Source organism: Acanthochromis polyacanthus, chromosome 13 (assembly GCF_021347895.1).
Source record: "Acanthochromis polyacanthus isolate Apoly-LR-REF ecotype Palm Island chromosome 13, KAUST_Apoly_ChrSc, whole genome shotgun sequence".
In the NCBI taxonomy this organism is placed as follows: domain Eukaryota; kingdom Metazoa; phylum Chordata; class Actinopteri; family Pomacentridae; genus Acanthochromis; species Acanthochromis polyacanthus.
In genome coordinates, this window is record NC_067125.1 from 29,208,170 (window position 1) to 29,233,238 (window position 25,069).

General features: G+C 40.3%; 2 protein-coding genes across 4 annotated transcripts in view; one reads left to right on the forward strand and one right to left on the reverse strand.

Annotated features, from left to right (window-relative positions):
- On the forward strand, positions 1–16,223 carry LOC110947873 (tripartite motif-containing protein 3-like). Of its 2 annotated transcripts, XM_022189185.2 has the most exons (13): positions 2–167; positions 9,098–9,270; positions 9,789–10,029; positions 10,180–10,331; positions 10,459–10,639; positions 10,760–11,489; positions 11,767–11,870; positions 11,964–12,131; positions 12,235–12,403; positions 12,911–12,970; positions 13,216–13,286; positions 13,816–13,956; positions 14,057–16,223. In XM_022189185.2, the coding sequence occupies exons 2-13, from the start codon at positions 9,125–9,127 to the stop codon at positions 14,207–14,209; spliced, it is 2,316 nt and encodes a 771-aa protein (XP_022044877.1). In that variant the 5' UTR covers positions 2–167; positions 9,098–9,124; the 3' UTR covers positions 14,210–16,223. The 2 variants fall into 2 exon arrangements, with proteins under 2 accessions (XP_022044878.1, XP_022044877.1); XM_022189186.2 differs by lacking the exon at positions 12,911–12,970 and having other exon boundaries at positions 1–167.
- Positions 16,224–16,986: 763 nt separating this feature from the next.
- The window catches only part of frem2b (FRAS1 related extracellular matrix 2b), a 49,811-nt gene continuing 41,728 nt past the window's right edge, over positions 16,987–25,069 (reverse strand). For both annotated transcript variants that reach the window (XM_022189184.2, XM_022189183.2), the window contains exons 17-24: positions 22,956–23,148; positions 22,711–22,815; positions 22,208–22,335; positions 21,977–22,111; positions 20,582–20,708; positions 19,782–19,969; positions 19,542–19,688; positions 16,987–19,359 (exon numbers count right to left, since the gene is read on the reverse strand). In XM_022189184.2, coding sequence (XP_022044876.2) covers positions 18,856–19,359; positions 19,542–19,688; positions 19,782–19,969; positions 20,582–20,708; positions 21,977–22,111; positions 22,208–22,335; positions 22,711–22,815; positions 22,956–23,148 — 1,527 coding nt within the window. In that variant the 3' untranslated portion in view covers positions 16,987–18,855. The remainder of the gene's footprint in view (positions 19,360–19,541; positions 19,689–19,781; positions 19,970–20,581; positions 20,709–21,976; positions 22,112–22,207; positions 22,336–22,710; positions 22,816–22,955; positions 23,149–25,069) is intronic.

Here is a 25,069-nt window from a genome sequence, read left to right on the forward strand (position 1 = left end):
CTTGTCCTCTTCCTTACTGTCCCCTTCTTCTACCAGACATACCCTGCCCTTTCCTTTCTGTCGCCCTGTCTGTGGATTCTGTTGTAGAGGATTGGGACACTGACAATGGGAGGCTTTCTCTCCGGCCTGCAATGCTGACACTCCAGTCCCTCCTGCTGGGAATTCATGTGAGTACAGTCTGGCCATTCACTTCTTTTTATGGTATCGTATTTCTGCTTTCTCATCTTGTTTGTGCCTGTATCTGGAGTCCTCAATAATACAATGACTGGGAGAGGAGCAGATGAATAATTGATTACTCCATCCCAACCAGCATCTGTGCATTGGTAAATCACAGAGGGGATGTAATGATAAACCATGAAGTCTTCTCCTTTGTTATGTTGTGTCTTTTCTATTTTCTATTTTTTTTAATGGAAAATATTAAGTAGAAGGATTTTATTCCAGCCTCATTTAAAAGCAACTGTTGCACTAAAATACTCTGCTGCTCTGATTCTGTATTGCTTCCTCAACCAGCCCACACACTTCTCCATTTTAGCTCCTAGCTGGCTGCCGGCTGGCTGCCGGCTCTGTAGCAGGTGGGCATCTCTGCTGCAGTCTGAGGGCTGGGCTCTGTAATCAAGCATACACACTCTTTTGTTTAGAGGATTAGTGATCTTTCACTGGTTTTCTGATCTGAATATGTATGCGGTGTTCTGCTGGGACGCTATGTGAGCCACATGTGAATCAGCATGTTGTTTGCTTATGTCAGTCTGTGACTCCTTGTGTTGCACTATACTGCAGCAACAGCATCAGGCAATGCATCATTTTTTACACCTCTGGCCTGGACTGGAAGCTGATGGTACAACGGCTCTGCATTGATTACATGTTGTTCAGGAGGATGGTTCATCATTGTGTAAAACTATCTGAAAAGTTACTTTTGATGTGTGCAGCTGATAGAGGTGTTAGGCTGGTTTTGCTATGCTGGCTGACTGCACTGGGTCACAGGGAGGTTGCAGACGGTCCTGGATGCTGCGCCAGAGGGCAGATTCTTAGCAGGGGTTCCGTGCCTGCGTCAGGACTGTAGTGTTTCAGTCACTTTGAATACACTTACTGGGAATCTCAGATTATGTCAGTTTTCATTAGGTATATCAGACCAGCAGCATGTGCAAGACAGCAAGGGAGCAATCAAGGGTGCTATCCCGGCCTTACAGTGCTAATGCAGGCTGAAATGTTTCAACACATCTCTGCAAACATTAAAGTAATGTCCAAATGTTTTCTACCAGGAACAGAGCTCCAACTGTAGGGTAGAAGTGACCACAACCTTTGAATACTAATTTGATCAAAGGCACACATGAGGCAGTGATTTATTAAGGATGTTTATCAGACCATTCCCCTCTTCATTCACTCAAATGGGAAGACAGGCAGATTGGTAAACAGTGCAGGCTGAGTCTGGCATGTAATGATTTACAGGTTATATCACAATTTAAATTGTGCCCATGGCAGGAAATTGTACTGTGGTTATTTTCTGAACTTTTCCACTAAAATCACATGGTAAAAACTAAATACAATTAAACTCAGCTTCATCTGAAAATAGTGATCTAAAATTGATCTTAATAGCCCTCCTAACCATTTGTACTTGTTATGAATAGGTCTGTAGAAAACCCCATGCAAAATAACCTTTACTGTAGCTTCTGATGGAGCTCATATTTTATTATATTAGCCAGAGAGAAAATACAGGAAAATTATCAATAAGATTGTTGCTTTAGAGTAGATGTAGAATTCCATTTTGTCTGGATGATAAACCACAAATAAGGACAACAAGTAAGCAACAACAACATACTTTTAAAGATCACTGTCAGTTTATTTGTATTCTGTTTAAATATTCTTTGTCCTCTGGTTCTACACTGATTATTGATCAGAATCAATCATTAGACAATAATTTTGCCCTCCTTTAAGACAGATTAGATTGAACCACTTGTCCAAGTCATTTTCACTAGCACTACCTTCACTAGTAGATGGTTGTTTCCTTCAAGCTCTGTACATGTGGCTTCATGAATCTACCCTTACCTCATCAAGTGAGATGCAGTCACATCAAACATGATATAATGAATATTAAATGAGACTTCATGAGGCTGCAGAGAAATAATTTTATAGTCTAAGCTTTACATCAATAATTTCAGGAAAAAGCATAGAGATACAGGGAAATGATTTATTTCATCTTTAAAATTCCAGCAACTGAACTTAAATGTCATCCTTTCATATTTTTATTGAACTGCAGTATATCGTTTACACGTCTCTGACTATATGGCAGTATAGAAAGATAAAATAAATCTAGCTGATAAAGTGTTTCCAGGAATTACAAAGCTACAGCCATTTTTGAAGTTTTGCACTTAAACATTTTCCAAGATTGATAAAGATAGCAAAGCCTTATAAGTCAATAAAGGTAAACACAATGCAAAACAAGTCCCAATAATCGATCTAGAAATCAAAATATCCAAGACACAGTTTTAGAGTGATTTTTTCACTAATGTGATAGAGTTACTTATCAGAGACCATTTAGCACATTCATGGTGTTTTTCATCAAACCATTTGTTTTGCTCAATGATCTGTCAAGGTAAAATCTCAGTCAGTCCATCATTTATCTTTTGTTAACAAATTGCAGCACCATTATGCTTCATAGAGCACAGACTGACCCCTGGTAAGCAAATCGTTAAGTGAAATATTGCTGGTGTGATTACACAGGATGACATGTACATTTTGTGACCACTGGAGTCACAGTATGACACACACACACACACACAGTCACTCTGTAGCTCTTACTGCAGGTGAATAAGCATTGCAGGCACTGCTTGTGCACTGATCGACCTTTTGTGAAATCTGCAGTGTATGTTGTGCCTGCAGACACACTGCCTGCATGCCGCATTGTCTTCTGCCAATGTTTATGATAGTGTGCCCACAGGGAGACAAAGATATCTCCTGACACGATGTGGTCAGTGTCTCTCATCGCCTCTTATTAGCTGTTGCACCTTATCTCTCTAATATCTACAGACAATAAAGATAATTGACTAGTACAATGTTAGTTTTCAGAAATTCAAAAACTACTTGCTTTTAACATGAGTTTACAGAGTTAATCTCTACACATTTTCAATACTAGTAATGGACAGACTCAGCAAATTTGAGTCAGGCCTTTGTTATGTATGCATATTGATTCCTGTGCACTTTGAGTCAGGCAAGCACAACAGAATACAAATCAAATAAAAAGAATAAATATAAATAGTGAGTCCATTTGTGTCTAAGATGAACTCAGTAAAAACGACGTAACATGATACAAACAGCACTGGTTTAGATAGCTGTGTCCTTTGTCGAGTCTACCATTCTCAAACGCCTCATAAAATATGCCACAGACTGTTTTTCTTTCATCATGTAAAACCCACTGCTCGGACCGTTCTGACAGAAAGTGATGCAGTGAGACAGATTCCTTCATCTGATGCAGTGAGGTGTAAGGGGAGCTTGTTAGTTTGAGGAGAAGTTTCTGTGTTGTGTGAATAATGATTGATGAGTCATCGCAGAGCCAGGCACCCCTGCTGACCCCTCAGCAGCCCCTTAATGTACCTTCAGAAGTCTGATGGCAAAGACATCTCATTCTCAGGTCTATATCAGCCTTGTTGTCCTGAACAGTACAAGGGTTCTAGGATGTCATTGGTAGCGTGGGTAGTCTGTCAGGCTTGACCTCTGTCTGAATTAGATTCCATCAGATATGTCTGCGTATTGCCATAATGATCATGTTTAGGGTTTCCTATTTGCTTTATGATTTACTACTTAGTGAACAAGAAAAGCTCAGGAAATTTCTGAAGTCTTTTGAAAGAGTTATGACGGTTAAATCGCAACCAAAAAAAGATATGTACAGCAATGCAGCTGATGTATGATGTTGACAGTAATGTAGAAAACAGCTCAGTTATTTTATTATGTAATTCCAGAAAAGTCCCTGAGGCAAAGCTCCCTTAAAGTCTCTGATACACAGCAGCTGCCTTTCTGACTTGAAGTTTTTCTTCTTCTTTCTCTTTTACTCAAACATACAGATATTTCTTCATAACACTGAGACACTCTTTCCTAAAACTTAACAAAATCAGTAGTGGTGAGAGCCTAGGAACAATCACTGCAGAATGACACAAGAACCAGGGCACAACAGATGTGGTTGGAAACATAAACTACAGTCTATATTTAAACACAATCTTGGGAGCACATCATCAAGAGCCTAAACTTCTGACTTCAGGACAGTAAGGCTTTTGCCAATGTTTGCCGGTTCAGCAAACAAGCAGCTGCTGAAATAAACTGTCTGAATTCTCATCTCTGCTGTAACGCAACTTCAAAGGACCTTATTTCAACTAATGGTGCAAAAATAGTAGATCGAACCAGACCAAAACAGAGACTTGAAATGCTGGATACAGTTGTGATTAAAGGTATTTGTCTCTTACTGAAACGAGGGAAAAGGAAGGGAAGAGGAACGTGCTTTTTATGACCCTTGATGCACAAACATCCTGGAATCCTGAATAGTCACAGTTAAGGAATGATATTAACAATCTACAAATCACAGCCTTCTTAAAGGACTAGTTTCCCTTTTATTGTTTGATCGTTTATCAACTTTCAGTGAATTTAATATGTGATTTTGCATAATGTATTATATAATGAGAATATCCTTTATTATATTAATCTGTATTATTTTAATGTTACATTATGTGATTAGTGATCATACTCAACACAGGTATTGAGTCAAACAGACAATTTTGTTTTATTAGCCAAGTTTTTTTTTTTTTTCAAACCCCATAAAACATAGTGAAAGCAATTTCATGTGTTGGGCTCAAAGCATTGGACACACAACTCAGCAAAAAAATCTTTCTCAAACCATGTCCTAGTTATTCAGGATAATCCACAGATATTTTAATAAATACTTCTTTCTGCCACATTATTTACAAAAAACTGTTTAGTAGGAAATTATATCCCTTGGATTGATTTTCATGAACTAAAGACTTGAATATAGGATGTTGAAACTTATAATTACTCACTGAATACTTGTGGTAGTCAGTGAATTTATTGGGCTCTCGATTTGATAGTGGTCTGACTGACTCATTAAGAGGTCATATTTTCCATAAATTCTATGAACTCACGAATAATTTAAAAAAACAGTGGGTGAGACAAGCAGGTCATTTATTGAGTCTGACATTTTTGGGATGGGATGTTTTCTCATTCAGAAAAGATGGCATCACTCATTTCATCCATTAGTCACAAGGCAAAAAAAAAAAATCCCTTTACAAAGTAGGAAATGAACTAGCAGACATGAGTCACTGCTTTTTGTATTACAAAGGACAGAATGCCTCAGAGTGATGATTTGCAGAAAACTTTACAGGTCTGTATTCAATTTAGCTGACAAATCACAGCAACAAAAACAAGTAGCACTGTACGAGAACAGTGATGAGTAGGGCATGGCTACCTGCCCTAACTACCAGCAGACAAAATCCAAGCAGATTAAGCTGAGAGCGATGTTTTCTCTGAATGCGGGCTCATGTTGCTGAAATCCAATTAAACTATTCATATTAGATGTCCCTGGCTGCCGTCAGGGCAAAGGTGTTTAGCACACAAACAACTCACCTCAAGGATGGAACACATCTGTATTGCTTGGTCTATGGACAAGCAATGGCTGCCCTTATCATTTTATGTGCACATTAAGCATTTACTTGAAGTCAGATTTGACCTGACAGTGGCATGAAGGTGTCATCTGAATCTGGGAGACACGGTAATCCAGATGGCAGACAGGGACTGCCCCTGCAGGAGGACATTAAGCCACTTAACTGTAATACAGAGTGAGAGTGGCAAATGATGCTTCGCAATCAAGCAGCTGAATTTGCAAACATTCACATTCTGTGGCTTTTTGCAGGCAACATGTTTGTCCATGACAGATGCAAGGAAAGCAAACAGTGCTGCACACTGCCAGGAATAGCTGACCTGATGTGTATGAAGTTGCTGATCATACGTTTCCCATGACGAAGCCTTGTGGTGGATCACATGCTTCCTCAAACGTTGCAGTATACTACATGTCCCCAGCCTGTGTTCCATTGTCACTGTTGCTATGTGTATATTTCTATCAGACATGTGTGAAATAATTCAACTCATGGATTAATTTATATCTGTTTAAGGTGCTACTGTATGTATGGCTAGTAGTTAAAGAACCTGTTCAAGCTTTTAAGGATAGCTTTATAAATTTGCACGCTTAAACCATTCGTAATTTTTTTTCACTCACATTCTTTTTGTCTTCCCTGTTTTTATTTTTCCTTTTTCTTTAACCTACTAAGAGCTTCTGTCAGGGAAAGACTGTTTTTAAAGAAAGATCCTCTTTCTGTGGTGAGGCAAGTGGGAGTTGAGCCGAGGAGGGCTGCTGAGGGAACAGACAGGCAAGGGAGGAAGGGAAGTGAAGGGCGGGGAGACTGTTGCAATCCTAAAGGCAGCAGCCAGCCAGCCAAACAGGGAGGAGCCTGAAGGCTTTGGCTCGTAAAGCTACCTCCTGATGTCACTGTTCAGCTGCTACAATTCACAGTCCATGTAAAGGGAAGACAGCCCAGGGAAGGGAGGGCCTGTGTGGGGAGACAAGAGAAGGGGGAGGCACAGAGGGTTGGGGAAGGGCTTGTTGTGTGGACAGTGAAAGGGCTCAGCAGAGCTCCTTAGTCAGTAGGCCTTCTAATCACTTGAGACGAAGCAACAATGGAGCCAGGGTGCCTGAGAAAAGCCCCATCTGCAAGATTCCTGTGGCAGAGGTCAGGCCTGCTGATGCTATGATTGCATTTATTTGGTTGAGAGAGAGAGGAGAAAAAATGACAGAATAATAAAAAGAAGGACAAGCGATGAAGGGAGGGGACAAGATGTGGGGTGCTGAGCTGTGAGCAGAGCTGGAATGCCATTGTTAGAGCTTTCTGCTCTGTGCTGCAGAGGGACAGCTGCCTTGGAGGCCTGCTTGCTCATGTGAGAGAGGCAGCACAGCTCACCGTGAATCCCCCCCCATCTCCCCACTGACACGCAGACAGGTGGTTCCTGAACTCAGCCTGTTTGGAGTCAAGGGAAGGAACCAGAAGGAATTTGGGGAGTGGCAAAAGCTTCCTCTTTCCTCTTCTTACTTTCAAAGAAAAGGGGCCTAGCTATATTTGTCAATGTACTGCTCAGCACTTCAAGACAGAATGGGAAGCTTTTGGTGTTTGGTGAGAAACAGGCCTGATAATTAGCTTCATCCCAGGTCAGGCTAGGAGGGCAGTTTAAACTGGGCTACTGACAATTCAGTGATGCAACATTTAAACTAATAGCGAGTCTCAGTTAAATTGAATCATGTGTTGTCTGTGTCCAATGTAATCCAATAAACTGTGAGTTGTTTTTATATTAATATCTTTATCCACATGAAGGTTCAGTTTCTTTGAACTAATATTCATCATCAGTAACTATACAATACCGTTCTGTATTCAGTGATGACATACCAGATTCTGATCCACAAGACATTTTTAGGACAGGAATTGGATTTGTTCTTATTTTAGGTTTTCATCTAGGTGTTTTATTTGAAGTTGCAATTGAATCAAGTCACACATGACGGCTGTGAGCTCTACAGTTCAAGTACAGATGTCACATTCCACTGCTCTCACTTCGATTATATCACCACTACCACAGGGTGAACCTTTTCATTTTAGTATTTCTTTGATTTTATGTTATTCAGGAACTGGTTTTCAGCATATTTCACACAATATTTTTCAGAGATCTTTGATTTCTAGAGTGTTCTCCAGAAGATGAAAGTTTCCAGTGGTATTTCTGCTAGATATTAAATCAGGCAAATCTCACCTAGCTAACAAGACTCGGAGCCTTTCGCAGAGTGTTTAAGAAGTAGCTGATCATCCATGATTTTATATTGCATTAAAGTTACCACATCCTCAGGACTTAATCAGGCAGGATGTTGGTGTTGCAATAAAAACAGACAAAAAGCAAACATACAGAACACCTGTGTCTAGGTCTAATTATATGCCACCATTCTTAGCTCCTATTGAGAAATGCATTCCAATTTTCAAAATTTAGCGTTTATTTTTGATTTGTCTCCTTTTTATTTGAAGCTGTAAATTAAATCCTTTTGCACAAATTTTCACAGTTATTTACTGTCCTAATTTTTGATACTAAACTGTTTTTTAGACGTCACTGTTTGAATTTAATATAAGCACTCCCCTTCTAAATTGAAATATAGAAAAAAAACAACAAGAAGGCACTGATTAATGGCATTCTCTACAATGCTGAAGTTCCCTGATGTACACTGTAAAAACAGAGGACTTAATAGTTTCTGATCATACACAGCTAAGTTGAACAAACAAGACAAACAAGCACAACAAATGACTGGACCTTTTTTTGAAATGAAGATTGATTCTTTTGTAAGCAGTGACCACTTTAAAGCAGCATGTCTGTGTTTCTAGTGGTTCATGTAATCCTTTTTGTGCCTATGCACAATATGACAGATGTACAACATATCATTGGCACACTGAGTTAATCTGGGCTTGACCCACTGATACAGTTTCATGTAACAGCAACTCAGCCATCTGAACACAGAGCCAGCAGGCATCCACTCATCTGGAATTCAAATTAATTAATGCCACGGTGTACGGACAAATATTGCCAGGAATGAAACACAAGACGTATCCAAGCCATTTCTGTTAACAGCATATTTATACACACATATATTGTACTTCAAACACCAGTGTAAGTACGGACATGTTTGCTTCTAGACAGCAGGGTTGTGTTTGCTGAGAGTTTTACCCTGTGGTGTTGATCACATGTTTTCATTTTTCCACTGCATTAACCCGATCGGAATTTTCATTTAAAAAGTCAAACAACCTCTGGGTAGGAAGTTCATACTACTGACCCAGTTTGATATGAGAGAGCACAAATTGCAAGCAGTATACAGGATGTAGATGAAGTTTTATAATGTGTACAGCATTGTGACTCATTCGTTCCTTTGCTAAGGAAACGAGTACGCCCTCCTCACCCTGTTTGAATGTTTCTTCAAGGCTTTCCTGACCTTTCACCTGTTTCTTCCACTCCACATGTGCAGGTTAACTGGTTCCTGTACCCCCTTTGAATGTCTGTCACTATGGCTAAGCGTGAGACTGGCAGCACCAGCCCCGTGGTCAGGCAGATAGACAAGCAGTTCCTGGTTTGCAGCATCTGTTTGGATCATTATCACAACCCCAAGGTTCTTCCTTGTCTGCACACCTTCTGTGAAAAGTAAGCTCTGAATTACATTCTGCTTTTATTTGTTTAAGACCTTACATAATGGGCTTTGCTAGTGACTGACTAATATTGATATGACAGTAAAAAGATAAAGACAATTAAAAAGAAAAATAATGCAATGAGGGAAAAAAATAAAAATGGTAAAACACTTTGTAGCAAAAATCCAAAATAAAACAGCTTTCAAGTATGTTAGTAAAAAAAAAAAATATATATATATATATATATATATATATATATATATATATATATATATATACTAGAATTGGGTGAAAATTAGATGTAATGACCAAAAAAAAATAATCACCAAATCCAGCTATTTTCTCATCATTGTGACTTCTCCATGATGTAAGGTTCTAGCTAGTCTCAGCTTGGCCACAAGAAAAACAGACAGCCTTTTTTATGGCACAGCATTGATGGCAGCAAGAGCCGATTTCCACAGTTCATGCTGCTAGAGTACTTAATTGCAACTGTATCCCACTAATGAATTTCCTTTACATCTTGTCTCACTGTAGATGTCTGCAGAATTACATCCCTCCCCAGTCTTTGACGCTGTCCTGTCCAGTATGCAGACAGACTTCTATCTTGCCAGAGAAGGGTGTGGCAGCCCTGCAGAACAACTTCTTCATCACAAACCTAATGGAGGTGTTACAGCGAGATCCAGAGTGCAGCCGACCTGAGGCGTGCAACGTTCTTGAGTCAGCCAATGCAGCTACAACTTGTCAGCCCCTTTCTTGCCCCAACCATGAGGGCAAGGTAAGCCCAAACAAAATGTGTTAAATAGTAGGCCAGATCTACCATAGATCAACCACAAATTCATTCATATACTGTCCTCTGTTAGATCTCATTTCCCCCCTTTATATGTGTTATGTTCATTTGTCTTCTGCTCCACTGCACCACCTGCAGGTGATGGAGTTTTACTGCGAGTCATGTGAAACCGCCATGTGTCTGGAGTGCACAGAGGGAGAGCACAGGGAACATGTGACAGTTCCTTTGAGGGATGTGCTGGAGCAGCATAAGTCAGCTCTGAAAAATCAGCTGGATGCTGTGCGCAACAGGTATTGATTTTCAATGCCTTAATGCATAATACATTTCATGATTGCTTCTGGAAGATGTTGAAAATATTGTAAGAATAAAGAATGCTGATTTGCACATTTTGTATTGTGTTTCTCTTTCTTCTGTCAGACTACCTCAGCTGACAGCTGCCATTGAGCTGGTGAATGAGATATCCAAGCAGCTTACAGACAGGAAAAATGAGGCAGTGACTGAAATCAGTAGTACTTTTGATGAGCTTGAGAAGGCCTTACACCAGCGCAAGACTGCTCTCATTACTGAGGTGGAAAACATCTGCAGCACCAAGCAGAAGGTCGGAGGTCTTTTTGGTTTTTCTTTTAATGAGAGAGAAAAAAAATCAGTAATGTTCCAAATTTCACAGTTCATTGTACAAGCATTTACTGTCTGCCTCCGTGTCTTTGGGCATTTTTAGGTTCTTCAAGCCCAGCTCACCTCTTTGCTTCAGGGCAAAGAGAACATTCAGAGCAGCTGTAACTTCACAGAGCATGCCCTGAGCCATGGCAGTGCCACAGAGGTCCTGCTGGTCCAGAAACAAATGGGTGAGCGAGTCAGTGCTCTGGCGCGACACAGCTTTCCTGAATATCCTCATGAAAATGGACATCTGGAATGCCAGGTAGAGACAGACGGACTGAGGCGCTCCATCCAGAATCTGGGAGTCCTGATCACAACGGGGGCTGTTGGCCATACCAGTGTTGCTACTGGTGAAGGCCTGCGACATGCATTGGTCAGCCAGCACACCACCATCACCGTGACCACTAAAGACAAGGATGGAGAATTAGTGAAGACTGGTAATGCTGCTCTCAGGGCAGAGATTGTCTCTGCAGATGGAGTGTGCACTGAAGCTGAGGTGGTGGATAACAAGAACGGCACCTACGAGGTCGGATATACCCTCCGCTCTGAGGGAGAATTCACCTTCTCTCTGCTGCTGTATGAACAGCCTGTGAGGGGGAGTCCGTTCCGTTTGCGCGCCGTCAAACCTTCAGACGTCCTGCAGTCGCCAGACGACGTGAAGAGACGAGTGAAGTCCCCAAGTGGAGGAGGAGGTCATGTTCGACAGAAGGCTGTGCGCAGGCCCTCCAGCATGTACAGCACCACCAAGAAAAAGGAAAACCCAATAGAGGACGAGCTGATCTACAGAGTTGGTACGTGAATAATTCCAAGTTCTGTTGTTAATTATAGTAACTGCTGACTGAGCTGCATGATGTTTTTCTCTTGAGCGCACACTGTGTCATATCCCTGGATAGTCTGAGCACCTGATGATGCAGAGTTTTTAGTTTTAGTGTCACAAAGAGTCTTCTTTTGAACTATCAAATGCAACATAAAAGCTGAAATTATCAAGAAATATCCTAAGCAAAATACCAAACAACTTCTCACACATACTTAGTACTGAAGTACACTGATGTCTTGTTGATATTACAGGAACAAGAGGACGAGATAAAGGAGAATTCACTAACCTTCAAGGCATCTCAACCTCCAGTAATGGGCGGATTGTGGTGGCAGACAGCAACAACCAGTGCATACAGGTCGTTGTCTTTGATTTTTTTGAGCTGCAAAGCAATGTACCGAATTATTTCATTCCTTAGATTTGGGAGCAAGTGCATTTTCTCTTTTTGTAGGTGTTCTCTAATGACGGACAGTTTAAGATGAGGTTTGGGGTAAGGGGTCGGTCACCAGGGCAGCTACAGCGCCCCACAGGGGTCACAGTGGACATGAACGGTGACATCATTGTAGCTGACTACGACAATAGATGGATTAGCATCTTCTCCTCAGATGGCAAGTTCAAGGTGAGTCATCTCAGTCAGGAAAAAAACGAGTGTTTTCACAACAATCCCTTAAAATGAAAAATGAAATCAATAAATGACCAAACTGCACCTTTGGTTGTCGCAGAATAAAATTGGGGCAGGAAGACTGATGGGACCCAAAGGTGTGGCTGTGGATAAGAACGGACATATAATCACAGTTGATAATAAGGCCTGCTGTGTCTTCATCTTCCAATCAAATGGGAAGCTGGTGACCAAGTTTGGAGCCAGAGGAACATCAGACAGACACTTTGCAGGTACTGCGCCGTTGCAAGCAACCAACAGTATTACAATTGTATTCTAATTTTACCATGAATATCTATTACAGGAAGAGGCAGGAATTCACACATGTTGAATCTTCATGTTTCAGGGCATGTATTTGGGCCAGATTTACAGATTTTATTTACTTTTCTTCACAGGAATGTTGATTTGTACAAAATTTCTTCCATTACGTGATCAGCATGTTTCTATGCACTCTTTATTTCAGAGTCCAACTAATGTGGGCATGTATAACTGCTTGCTGAAATCTACACTTCAATACACTGTTAATGTTTTATTTTCATTTGTGCACTGATTACCTCAAACTGTAAACATGCACTCAATCATTCTGGTAGAACATGTGATGATTGTCCTTGCCTCTCACTCAGACTTGGAGGGAACAATAAGTTGCTTGTGTTGCTGGAATCCCTCACTGATGGGGTTTCAGCTGTACTCACCGGTTCGTTCAATTTCATTTCTCACTTGGGCCTTTTCTTTTCTTTTAGAGAAAAGTGGTGCAAACATTGCACTGGAAACAAAGCTTAGTAAATCTGGCCCTGTTTTCAGTAAGTAATTAATTCACTGTGAGTGTGAACTAAGAAAAATGAATCTTTGTTCTTTTTGTATGTTGATGCATCAGCTCTGTCCTGTCTCACATCTTGTCCCACATCCACTGTCAGAGTCTCTCTGTGACCACTTTGTCTCTTGTTTTCAAAGTCCAAAAATAATGTGGAACTTCCTCTCGTATGTCGTAAAGCCATGAATGACTCATCTTTACTATTTCCTTCTCTGTCTCCTCTGCTATTTTCAGGTCCTCACTTTGTGGCTGTAAATAACAAAAATGAGATTGTGGTAACAGACTTCCATAACCATTCAGTCAAGGTATGGTGTGTTGCAAGTGTATGTCTGCGTTAGTTATTGTAGCAAACTTGCACTGGAAGTATTGTGAATAAATGCTTTACAGGAAAACATATCAAGCAGTGCCAGTTTATCTTGCCAAACCTGCAGCGAACCTCTCCCATAGTTTCGTTGCTTTGTGGTGCCTTCCTCTTCTTTATTTTAAACAACTTGATTAATCTGAAAGAACTGCCTGTTGATGGTTAGCTTGGCTGTCTTTTCTCCCGTATTTTCCCACAATCATATTACTCGCCTTGTCAGTGGTGCATGCATAACAATAAAAATAAAGTCGATTTGAAATTGACTCGTTTTTAATAACATAAGAAAAGGCAAACTGAGCCAAACATAAATATCGTAAAACAGGAAACAAAGGGCAGACAGCTGCTGTGGCTGACTGGCTGTGTTGTTTCAAATATTTATAGCAATATGCTTTGTATCCTATGTTTGTTTACATATTTTTATTATGCGTGACGGCGTCATTCTCCCGTTCTCTCTTATGTTTTCTCCCTGACAGGTGTACAATGCAGACGGGGAGTTCCTGTTTAAATTTGGCTCCCATGGAGAAGGGAATGGCCAGTTCAATGCTCCAACAGGTGTGGCTGTGGACTCCAATGGAAATATCATTGTTGCTGATTGGGGCAACAGTCGGATCCAGGTCAGCTTAGAAAAACTATATGTCACTAAATGTAGAGAAACATTTTATAGTCAATCAGTCACTCACCCAACCCGTGCCTCTATGCTGTGTAACTACCCAGGTGTTCGACAGCTCAGGGTCCTTCCTGTCCTACATCAACACTACAGCTGACCCGCTCTATGGCCCCCAGGGCTTGGCCCTCACATCTGATGGTCATGTGGCAGTGGCAGACTCTGGGAACCACTGCTTTAAGGTCTATCGCTACCTGCAGTAGAGACCCCGAGACAGACTGGATCACCAACACAAGCACTGACGACACAACCAATGTATTCCACAGGGTGCAATGATATTTCCAGTACAGCCTTTTGATGTGCACATCAACTGATTTCCAGGATATTAATCAAATGTCACCTCACTTTACCTTTATGATGTGTATTGAAGGTTGAATTTGATGATGAGAGATGTAGCGTCTTTGGGACAAGTAATGACATAAAGCTTATGGACCGGTTTTGGAGAACGTGCAAAAACATTTTTGTGTAATATACGCTGTTGACGGTATTATCAAACCACACTTTCTGCGAGACCAGACAGAGTAGAAGATAGATTGAAGTATTTAATCAGCCATAACTTGTCCAGATGCATGAAGTTTTCTTTTATCTCATTGCCTGTAGGCAACAACACAGTGTAACCATCAGTTGCTTTTCTCATGAACTAGTTAATGCTTACAGTGAAATGAACAGCGCTATGCTTCTCCAGCAATGAAATGTAAAATTTCCTTATTTACTAACATCTCACATAAAATGTCACCACCATCTGTGCATTGATTTGCTGTATGTACTGTATATACATAAATGTATATTGTGTATATTAGATCACTCCGTATGTATGTGCTACGATTTTGAAACACAGCCTTTTGGCTCTTCAGAGTGCAGCAGTCAAGGATTTCAAGATTTCACACGTGTGTATGGCAGCTGTAAAAGAGTGCTTTTAAAACACATCCAGCACATGCTTCAAAGAAGAAGAGTGTCATATTTATTGCTAATGTAAGCAGCACAATATTCATTTTTGTTAATATCTGTTCTTTTAAGGGGAAAAATGATGAAAAATGCTAATTTATTTTATTTTATACTTGCTCAGCATTTACAAATTATTTTTCTAAATTGATGTGCTTTTTTTTCCCTTCTATGGAACTTCACACTTTCTCCCTTTTCCTTTATAGAAACTTCCCCTTAAAGCAGAATTCAGTATCCACCCACATCTGGAAAATGTAGATCAGTGTTTGTGCACATGGGCAGCTCTCTTTCAAAGCTATAACCCCATCTAGGTTTTCAGTTTAGATACTAACAAAAAATAAAATAAAATATAGTTTTTAAAGTTTCTTTGTTCAGAATAATGTCAGATATGATATATGGATTGGATTCATGACAGGATTGTTTTGTCTTTAACAATTAAATAGCTTAATTCATCAAAGTGCTACCACCTGACCAGAAATAATATGCATATCTCAGGAAATCCATCCAAATTTGATCGCAAAGTCAGTAGAAAAGAAAATTAACTCTTTTTATTTTGTGTTATCACAGGAAGAAGCTTTGTGAGAAAATCTATCCATTTGTGCAAGTGTAGTCTTGATTTAGGATTACAGAAATGGCTGGGATGGAATATGAATTCTGTTTGCAGTCTTTGTTAATTTGTGGCTTTCACATAAGAAACCGTTACAAATATATTACTGTAAATGACCATTTAATATATGACATTGGCTATTCAACACATCCACGCTTAAGAAACCATTCACTATGATACAGTTGTAAGCTATTTATCCGTTAGATCTGAGTTCCTGCCTGCACTACATCAAGCAATGACTCCAATGGAAGGACTCCTGTACCAGTAGAGCTGGTGCTGCTCATGCTCCCCCTTGTGTTCATTCTGTGTAATATCATAAGACAACATGGTGCCACAGCAGAAGATGGACCAGGTGCAGCTGAGACAGGCTTCTGGTCTGACTTAACCACCCACAGCACTGTGCTTATGCCACAAACACAAACATTAACAGTCTGGAGTATGAAGCTTTTCTGAGCTACAAGACTCGGATATGACAGCAGTTCAGTCAACCAGGAAGCTGCAGTTTTTGATGCACCTGATCTGTCGTTTGAGTTGTTGCCAAACGGGAGCGCAGACTTCTTTAAAGGGTCAACGCTCACCTTTTTGAGATGTGTCTAAAGCATTTTACCTGACCCAATTTTGTTTTCTCTATGAATATGCACTGGTAATAAAAGCACATGGTTTACTGAGTTGTTGTGTATGCTTGGACTGCTTGATTTGCTCTGAATGAAACTAGATCTCTTTTTTCATGTAAATTAGCACATTAAAATTAAATAACAGAGGTGAAAAATAAAAAGCCTTGCAGGCTTATTTGGTCTTGGCTTAGATTGGCTACAAATTTCGATTTCACAATCATGAAATGAGCAGTAAGAGCAACCTTAATGTTATGGACTTGGAAAGTTCACAGCCTGGCTTTCAGATCAAGCTCAATGTGCTGCACCTGTGTGATTGAGCTCAGCTGTGTGCTATTGCCAATCAGCTGGGCGGGGATATAAGGAGGTATCTCCCAACTGCTCAGATGGCTGTGGGTGGGTGACCAGGAAGGTTTGACACCATCAGTCTGCCTTCTTATCGAAACCTAATTGCCTTTTTGTCGTGTCTGTGCACAGAATCCGGCACTTCCTTGCTTTTGTTTTGGGGAATGTTTTTCTTTTAAGGGGTTTTAGTTTTTGTTTGGGCTACTACCTTTGGTAGATTTAGTGGGAGATAGTGGTATTCACCCACTCATTATCCTCTTTTAGACCACAGAAGCCCATTTTCTGTTTGTTTGTGCAGTTTTTGTTAGTTTCACCCGTTAACAATCTTGGTTGATTTCCTTTCGTCTGAGAAAAGAGGGGGGGTGAAACGAAACATTAAGTATAAGTATTTATGGTCTTGCACCACATATCTTAATATATCTACATATCTTGCATTTTGCATATCCTGCCTCTGATAAATACATCGAATTTCATATAGTTTTCTTGAAAAATTATTTATTTGGAGACCATGTTGTGCTTCTGGTCTATGTTACAAATACTTACAGCACATACAGTATGCATTTTTAACAGGAACCATTCCCAAAACATCCAAATGGTATATTTATATATGATGTATATGTACATACATACATACATACATAAATGTGCATAAAAAGCTCAGAATGCACTCAAAGCATTACAGTGTAATAAAACAACCACAGTACTTTGATACTGGGTCAAACCTACATTAGCAAGCAAATTGTGCACAGAAAAAATACATATGTGGGGTAAACATTTGATGAAGGTATATCACAGGTTGCATAGAATTGCTTTGAATTTCAAACTAAAATTGCAAATAAACTGGCATTTATAAAGTGGTGATTATGAAGTTAGCAATCATTACAGGTTATACAGTAGTAAGAGGTATTCAGATTTTATGGCAATCCGGTGCCTGGATCTGAGGAAAAACAAAAATTGATGAACAGAAAGCTTGTAGAATGTTTCATCTTACGTTTACGGCGTTTTGATGCAAACATGGCACACAAACTGTTCATATCTACAGTATATTCATATCACAATAAGCAAGATGGCATACATTTTGAGGAAAGAATGGTTCAAATCAAATTAAAGAGGGAGAGAAGAACATGATTTGTGACAAAAACAGCAAGGCATGAAAAAATAAATAAACATGTTCAAAATGAATGAATCAGAGAGCATTACTGACAATAAAGATGATGATTGAGGTTAAAACATTTCATTCCCTTTGAGTGAAATCCAATAAACCTATCGGGGGGGGGGGAATAAACAGCACAGTCAACACACAGCTGTTGTAAAAGGGATTTAGAGTCACAGCTATCGCTACAAAGGTACAGTAGTTAACACTTAGAAACTAAGTGCATAAATTTTGCCAAGAGTGAAAGCAGTTCCTCTTGGAAGTCGTGAATCTGGAACTATTACTATACTACACTGTACATTGCAGACCAGCTGGCTTGAAAGTTGCTGCAGTACTAGAGACTCTTTACAAGAAGAGTTTCACGTCTCTCATTTGATTTAGTGTTTTATGTCAATTATGAGGTCCTAAACTCATACAGTGCTTCACCAACTAAATATTAGGGAAAATGTAACAATGAGAGTTAGCTACCGATAAATACTGTTTTTCATGGGATATACTATGAAATACAAATGAGTGGGAATACAGTAGATCAGACACATTTGTCACAATTCATTTGCCTTTAGGCCTTTTTCTTGAACCTTAAAATACAAAAAAAAAGAAGCATGCAAAAACATGAGCACAAGATCACACGGGACAAACATTTTACATCATAAAACCTCAAAATCCCATGACTTCTTAGGCACACACTGACTGGATCTAAGGACAAATCATTCTCTCTGGGAACAGACAGATTCTTCCAGCGTAAGCAAACAGTGGACAGTGTCTTGGTGCAGCAATCAAATATACAAAGGTCGCTATTAACAATTACAGCAGTATGCAAAATATCCTGCTTCTCTTGCCCTACTCAGCAAAACACCAAATGCCATTCAAGTTAAGAGGCATCTTCTGTAGCACCTTTGGAAACAAAATAACACCTTTTTTTGGATCAAGTGGCATCAAAGCCAATCAATTAGTGAGAGGTGACAACTTGGCAAGTGCCTTAAAACAGCTACTAACACTGTCCATCTCCTAGTTCGTGTCCAGACCACTCCCTGGCTGTGGAGTGATGTAGTATTTCAAGTAGATTTCTGAACAGAATCAAAGCTCTTAAAGTTTGTGATGCTTCACACACAATCTTCAATTTTTTATTTAAATGTGAGGCACTTGCAAAATAAAAATATGAACTAAATCTCTCAATCGTCAGTCTGCTAGTTAGACCTCTGAACTGTCACTGTTGCTCAGGCCTTGTGTCATCATGGGCTCTGCGCTGCTGGAGTTCCTCGGTACTTCTTTCTTTTCTTGCTTCGACCGCACCAGTAACACCACCACAATGACGAGGAGCACTGTGAGGAGCAATCCAACAACGACACCTATGATCAGCACTAGTCTGTCATCACTGTCTCTCTGGTTGAGCTCACGGGGGATGTTTCCTTTGGTGAAGATCTCCCTCCCTGGACTCGTCCTCTGCTGGGTGCTACGGTCCAGCGCAATGTGCAGGATATTCGTGCCACGGTTGTTATTCACGCCGATCTCCTCGACTAGGTCTGGCTCATCATTGGCTGATCTCCTGGTGCGATGTTGACTCTTTGGAAGCAGATTTGCGTGCTGGCTCATCACATGGTATTCCAGACTTCTCTTGCCGATGCCACGGTTAGCATTGTCCCGAGAACGAACAGTGTAGATGGTGTGTATGTACCACTCTCTCCCTGCAGCCACCTGGAAAAAGCAAGTTATTGTTTGACTAAATACAGACCAAAGGGAATTAGTACAGCCAAATAAAAGTGACAAATAAAAAGCAAACTCCAGCACAATACAACCACTGGAAGGGATTGTGAAATATGAGAACACAAAACTTTTGAGAGTGTGTTGTATATCGGTTTCTGGATCTTCAAACTGACCTGGAAGAGAGCTGAGGAATCCATTCTGAAGCCATCTGCCCCTGGCTGTCTCACCAGAGCTAAAGCACCAGGGTCATCTACTGCCAGAAAGGCGCTGAAAGCCACATTACCAAATGCCTGGGCCTGGGTCTCTGGCTGGGCCTTATCCTGGGGTGGCCAAATCACACAGAAAAGATGACTGAGATTTGAATAGACACAAAACACATTAGACACGATAAGAGAGATCAATTTTCTACATACGATAATCTTAAATCTGTAGAGTAGTGAAGGAGCATCAGCCAAACAACCAAACTCGAAGTTGCTGGGGTTGTATTTAGGGACATATCCGTCAGCTCCAGTACACAGAAACACCTTCTCTATGTTACAAATAAAGGAGCTGCCCAAGTTCTGCACCGGATCCACCATCACTCTGCCATAAATCGTATCCCCTGAAGAAAGAGAAATACAGTTTCATTATACTAAAACACATGAAATGCATCAGATGCATAAGTTTGACTGCTTAATTGAAAGCTAAAATGGTTTTTATTATGTCCACTGATACAGTTTTCTCAAACAATTATATTTTGAGCAGCTACAGTACTGAGAAGAACACTAAAGCCCCAGCTATATTGCTCTCTCAGTCTTGGCAACAACAGCTTTCTACAATCAGACAGCAGCTTCAAGGGCTTTTCAAAGTCTTTCAAGACCTTGTTGAGAAAATACATTTCAGGCTCTCTCATAATTAGTTTGTTTATGGAAAAGATATGAAAGTAGTCAAAATGGCACTCCATGGATGCCTCATTTTCCTTTTATTTCATCTTTTTGAGTCAGAAAATAATGGGGAGCAGTTCTGCTAAATCAACAAAAATATTCATCACACAGGGATTTCTTTTTGATCTGTGGAACTGAGAGAGGTCCAAGAAACAGAGCAAAGAAAAACAACCACAGCCCTCTATTCAATTTCAATAAATTTCAGAGGCTTGTTTTCTTTTGTTGTTCTTCTGTTTTTCACACAATTTCAAGGGGAGCTTGCATTTTATGACTGTGTGTTACTGCCTTACCCGGTGAGAAGGCAGTGTCACTCTCCTGTCCAAAGCCCATGGAGCCATCTGAGAGCCAGAGTGTCCGTTTAGAGAGTAAGATAATCTGTGTGTTGAGACTGAACTCAGCAGCCACCGGGTCGCTAACCTAGAAACACACAGAAGACAGCAAAAAGCATATTTAAAGACAAAGTTACCTTTTGCACTTTTTTGCCATTTAATTCACAGTATTCTAACTCGTATTTGCAAATAGCTTCAATGTTCTCAATATTTACATACTGGATAATCAGAACAACACATTGGTGAACCTCAGCAAATGTGAGAAATGGCTTGCTCTTCTGCATTTCCTGGTGGAATACTGGGGAGGTTTCATGTATTGCTTAGACAAAATCTGAAATTTACAGACATCTCTATTAGCTGGGGTTCATTTAGATGGGGATGTATCATTATTTTGATTAATTAATTTGATCAACTTTCCTATTCCCCTCTACCATGCTTTAATTGTGGGCTAATTAGACGTTGGAATAACCATCAGGAGCTAAACACACTATAGGTACAGCTAAATGGACGAAATGGAGAACACTGGCTAGAGATTTGTTTCTGTCAGAGTAAATGAGAAGAGCTGCTGTTTAATGGGCACTTGGCTAGATGGAAGGTTTCTTCTGAGGTTTTTCAATAGATGTGGATAATGGGGACAGACATGAAAACAAAATAGTGGAAAGAGGAAACGTATTGCTTCAGTCCCAGTCTTCGGTCTGTCAAGTCATTCACGATTTCGATTTATGACATAGGCAACATTCATTCATTCCATCTGCACTGTGCTCACTGCATCCCTCTCACATAAGCCGAGACCTGCAATCTTTATATCTGCAACTCAATTACCTCAGCTGCCACATGCATTAGCAAAAACAGTTTTCTTTGTTCATTTTGTAAAACTGTATTCAAATGTGGTGAATCTCACTCTCTGACAGGCAGTTTGAGATCTCTGGGACTGTCTGTGTCATTCTTGTTCAGATTGTTCAGAGCTAGACACAAATGTATGTCTGTCTGTAATAAATGGATAAATCTGAAGTGTCCCACTTCCATCCATCCACCCATTAGCCATACCTGTTTTAACCTGTGTCAGTCCATCACAGCGCTGAGACAGAAAGCATTCACGCTCTCAACCAAATTAAAATCACCACTTAATCTTCCATGCATGTCTTTGGACTGTAGGAAGCCAAAGCACTTGCAGAGACCCTATGCAGGCATCTGGAGAGCATGCAAACTCCTCACGGAAAGCCCACAGACAACCAGTAGGTACAGACCCAGACACTTCTTGCTGTAAAGCGACAGCACTAACCACTGCACCACACTCTGAACTTGTGCTGCCCCAGTGTCTTCTCTGAAAATGATATTTTTAGATGTTGAAATTACCTGCTGAAAGCGGATATCCAGGTCGAAGGTGAGAGGCTCCCTGGGATTGCAGACAGGAGGGATGGTGTACTCCAAGTTGGGAGGGGATGTACAGGGGACCAGCTTCACTGTGTACACGCCAGAGTAGTCACGCACCTGAGAGAGGAAATTACACTCAGTGAGAATTTGATATGAACAAACAACTGTCAAAAAAGTGAAAGTGTTTTTTTGGAAAGCAAACTGTCTCCTCACAGCAAAATCAGAGATGAATGTCCACTGCTGGATGGGCTGGCTGTACGTTGGCTCATTCCTCACAAGACTGAGGTTAAAGGTTAAACCAGGGTGATCCGGACACATGACCATGGAGCTAAGTGGAGAAGCTGATGGAAAGTACATCAGTTAAATTATCTGCACCCAAATGATCAAAATGCTCTGTTGTAAGCTAAAATATTTCAAAATTTAACAGACGAATTGACATCAATGTCATCAACTAAGGAGAAATAAAAGGTAAAAGCTGTCCCTTTTTACTACACTAAACAGCTTTTATATAAAATTATATGATGTCCTATAACACAGGATCATAAATTACATCAAGTTTAGATTACATCTATTCAATATTACACACACACACACACACACACACACACACACACACACACACACACACACACACACACACACACACACACACACACACACACACACATATATATATATATATATATATATAATCTCTTCTGTACTGCACACTATACCTGGATGTGCAAAAACAAACAATCCTCTGAATCGAGCCTCCGTACGGAAGTTGACTACCAGTTGTCCCTGTCCATTTATACGCATGCTGGTTGGGTAAAGCGCACCTGGAAAGACAGTGACAGATTGCTTTAATTTGGTCAGTTAATTAATCTGCCTCGGGAGAATCTCATTTTGTGATTACAACACACACATTTAAGCATTCTTTAACTGTGCATCATGTTACAAACTACTGCTGAAATCTTGCCTTGTAGCTCTGCCTCTGGTGGGCTACCGATACCATCTCTCCATAAGATGGCAGTGTCGTACACAAATGTGAGCCTCAGCTCAGACTGTAAGTCAAAGTGCTGCCATCCTCCTGCTCCCACAGGGGAGTGGAAGACATAAGACACATGTAGTGGCACTCTTAGAGTCACGTAGGACTGGACCAGATTCAGCACCTGCAGTGAAAACCAACATGTGTCAGTACAAATTTAAATTCAAACTTCACAGATAAACCCAGTCTTGTTACTGAGTTATCAGGACATAGGCTTGAAGACACCCTGAACAAAGTACAATACAAATTAAAGAGCAAAATTGTGCTTTATAGTTAATGTAGGTTCCAGTCTGAATAGTGTTTTTGTTTTTTTCCAGAGGCTTACAGAACTTGACAATTCATATATGAGGAAACTTAGAACATACTTTGCTGGGAAATCATGTTGATAATGTTGCCATTACACAGACATCATTAAGTTTACTTGATGATCTACGGCAGTAAGTTTTAATGTATTCCTGCTACAGGTGAGGTAATGCATTTTTTATAATTTCGGCTGCTAATGAGCTATGTTCAAATCGTAATGTGTGCCTGTACATTTAACAGCAAATGGAAAACTCTCACAAAGTGCACTGCCTGAATGCATAACATACACCACTGTTGGGGAGACTGACTTGCTTCAGACTTTCCTTCTCTCAAAGAGCTGTCTCTAAAATGGTCCAAGGATTCCAAGTGGTGAAAGTCCTCAGAGGGAGTGCTCTCTGGTATCTGCACTTTCCTCTGACCTGTGAGAGGTACCTGCCTGCACTGGCTCTGTGTTCATGTGGAGACGTGTCTATGCCTCTGGGCATTGAGAGCTCAGGCAAATGATTTGTAGAATGGCCTTCTGACACAACCTGCTGGGCCTTAATAGATCCCTGTGGTTCTCTTAAGCTGGGCATTAAGCCCTGGTTTGTGTCATGACACTGGCTTCAGCCTCCAAAGAGCTTTGTCCAGTCATCCTGCCTGTCCAGTTAGAGAAGCACTTGGGTCACAGGGCACTTGCAAACAAAGGCTGTTCCTTTTTCCATTGATCCTGTCCTACAGATCTTAAAATTGAACCAGTGACAGTTCTACACATCTACGTATTGTCTTTTGCTCTGTTAAACAGTAAACACAGATGGCGTATACAACTCAGCTTCTAAATGGAATGATATCATTCATCTTCTTAATGACTTGTTTTCATATTTTAGCCTTTTTTGTTTTTAGAAATTAGAGTCTGATAATGTCATCTGTAGGTGTTACTACTCGCAGAGGTAAAGTTTGTCTTGTCTCTGGCATGAGACTTACTTGTCAAGACACGTTTATTAATGCCACATTCACATTTACATCATGTGGCTACAGGCAACAAAGTTCCACTTGTTGAGAAAGGTTGTTATCACCTGGGTGTTGCCTTTGTTATTAAATAAACCTCAAGCTGTGTAAAATGAGAAACTCCCATTATAATAGAAAACCAATATACCCTCTTACATACATACAGAATCAAAATTTATTTGCCGGTGCTTTAGGGCTTGAATTAATAATCCTCAGTAGGGATGGTAGAGAAAGTTCTCACTATAATGTGCCCCCTACACTCCTCCAGACCTTCTTTATCAACACTCTACCTTAATTAACTGAAAGTCAACCACAAGTAAGTTTTCAAGGTGAATAAATATGTTAAGACTGCAAGGCCTGTGTGCCAGGAGGATAGAGAAAGACTTAAGCTCCCCTCATTCGAGCACAAAATAAAACATCTGCAAAGACCACATTGTGTGTATAGCAAAGAAAAGACTAATCAGGATTTTTCATGAGGCTACTGGTTATTGGTTTGCCAATTTGACAAGACAAATAACTGGTTCAACCAGGAAATGAGGCGGCAGGATGTTGGGTTAGACATTACCATGGAGGTTAACAATAACCGATGTCTTTACTGGCTTGTATTTACTTTAAGATCTTTTTTTAAAAAACAAGCAAGGTTTTAATATGATAGTAAATGATTAATTAAAACTGAAAATGGGCAAGTTTTACTATAGGACAGACTGGCAACTGCTGAGTCCACATTCCTATCCTCAAGGCGGGTGATGGCCTTA

What these genes read in the sequence shown, in the direction of transcription:
- LOC110947873 (XM_022189185.2), top strand. Translation starts at nt 9,125, where the DNA reads ATGTCTGTCACTATGGCTAAGCGTGAGACTGGCAGCACCAGCCCCGTG. An exon ending in CCTCAGATGGCAAGTTCAAG is followed by an intron (nt 12,132 to 12,234) that starts GTGAGTCATCTC and finishes TGGTTGTCGCAG; the next exon opens with AATAAAATTGGGGCAGGAAG. An exon ending in ATCAGACAGACACTTTGCAG is followed by an intron (nt 12,404 to 12,910) that starts GTACTGCGCCGT and finishes CTTTTCTTTTAG; the next exon opens with AGAAAAGTGGTGCAAACATT.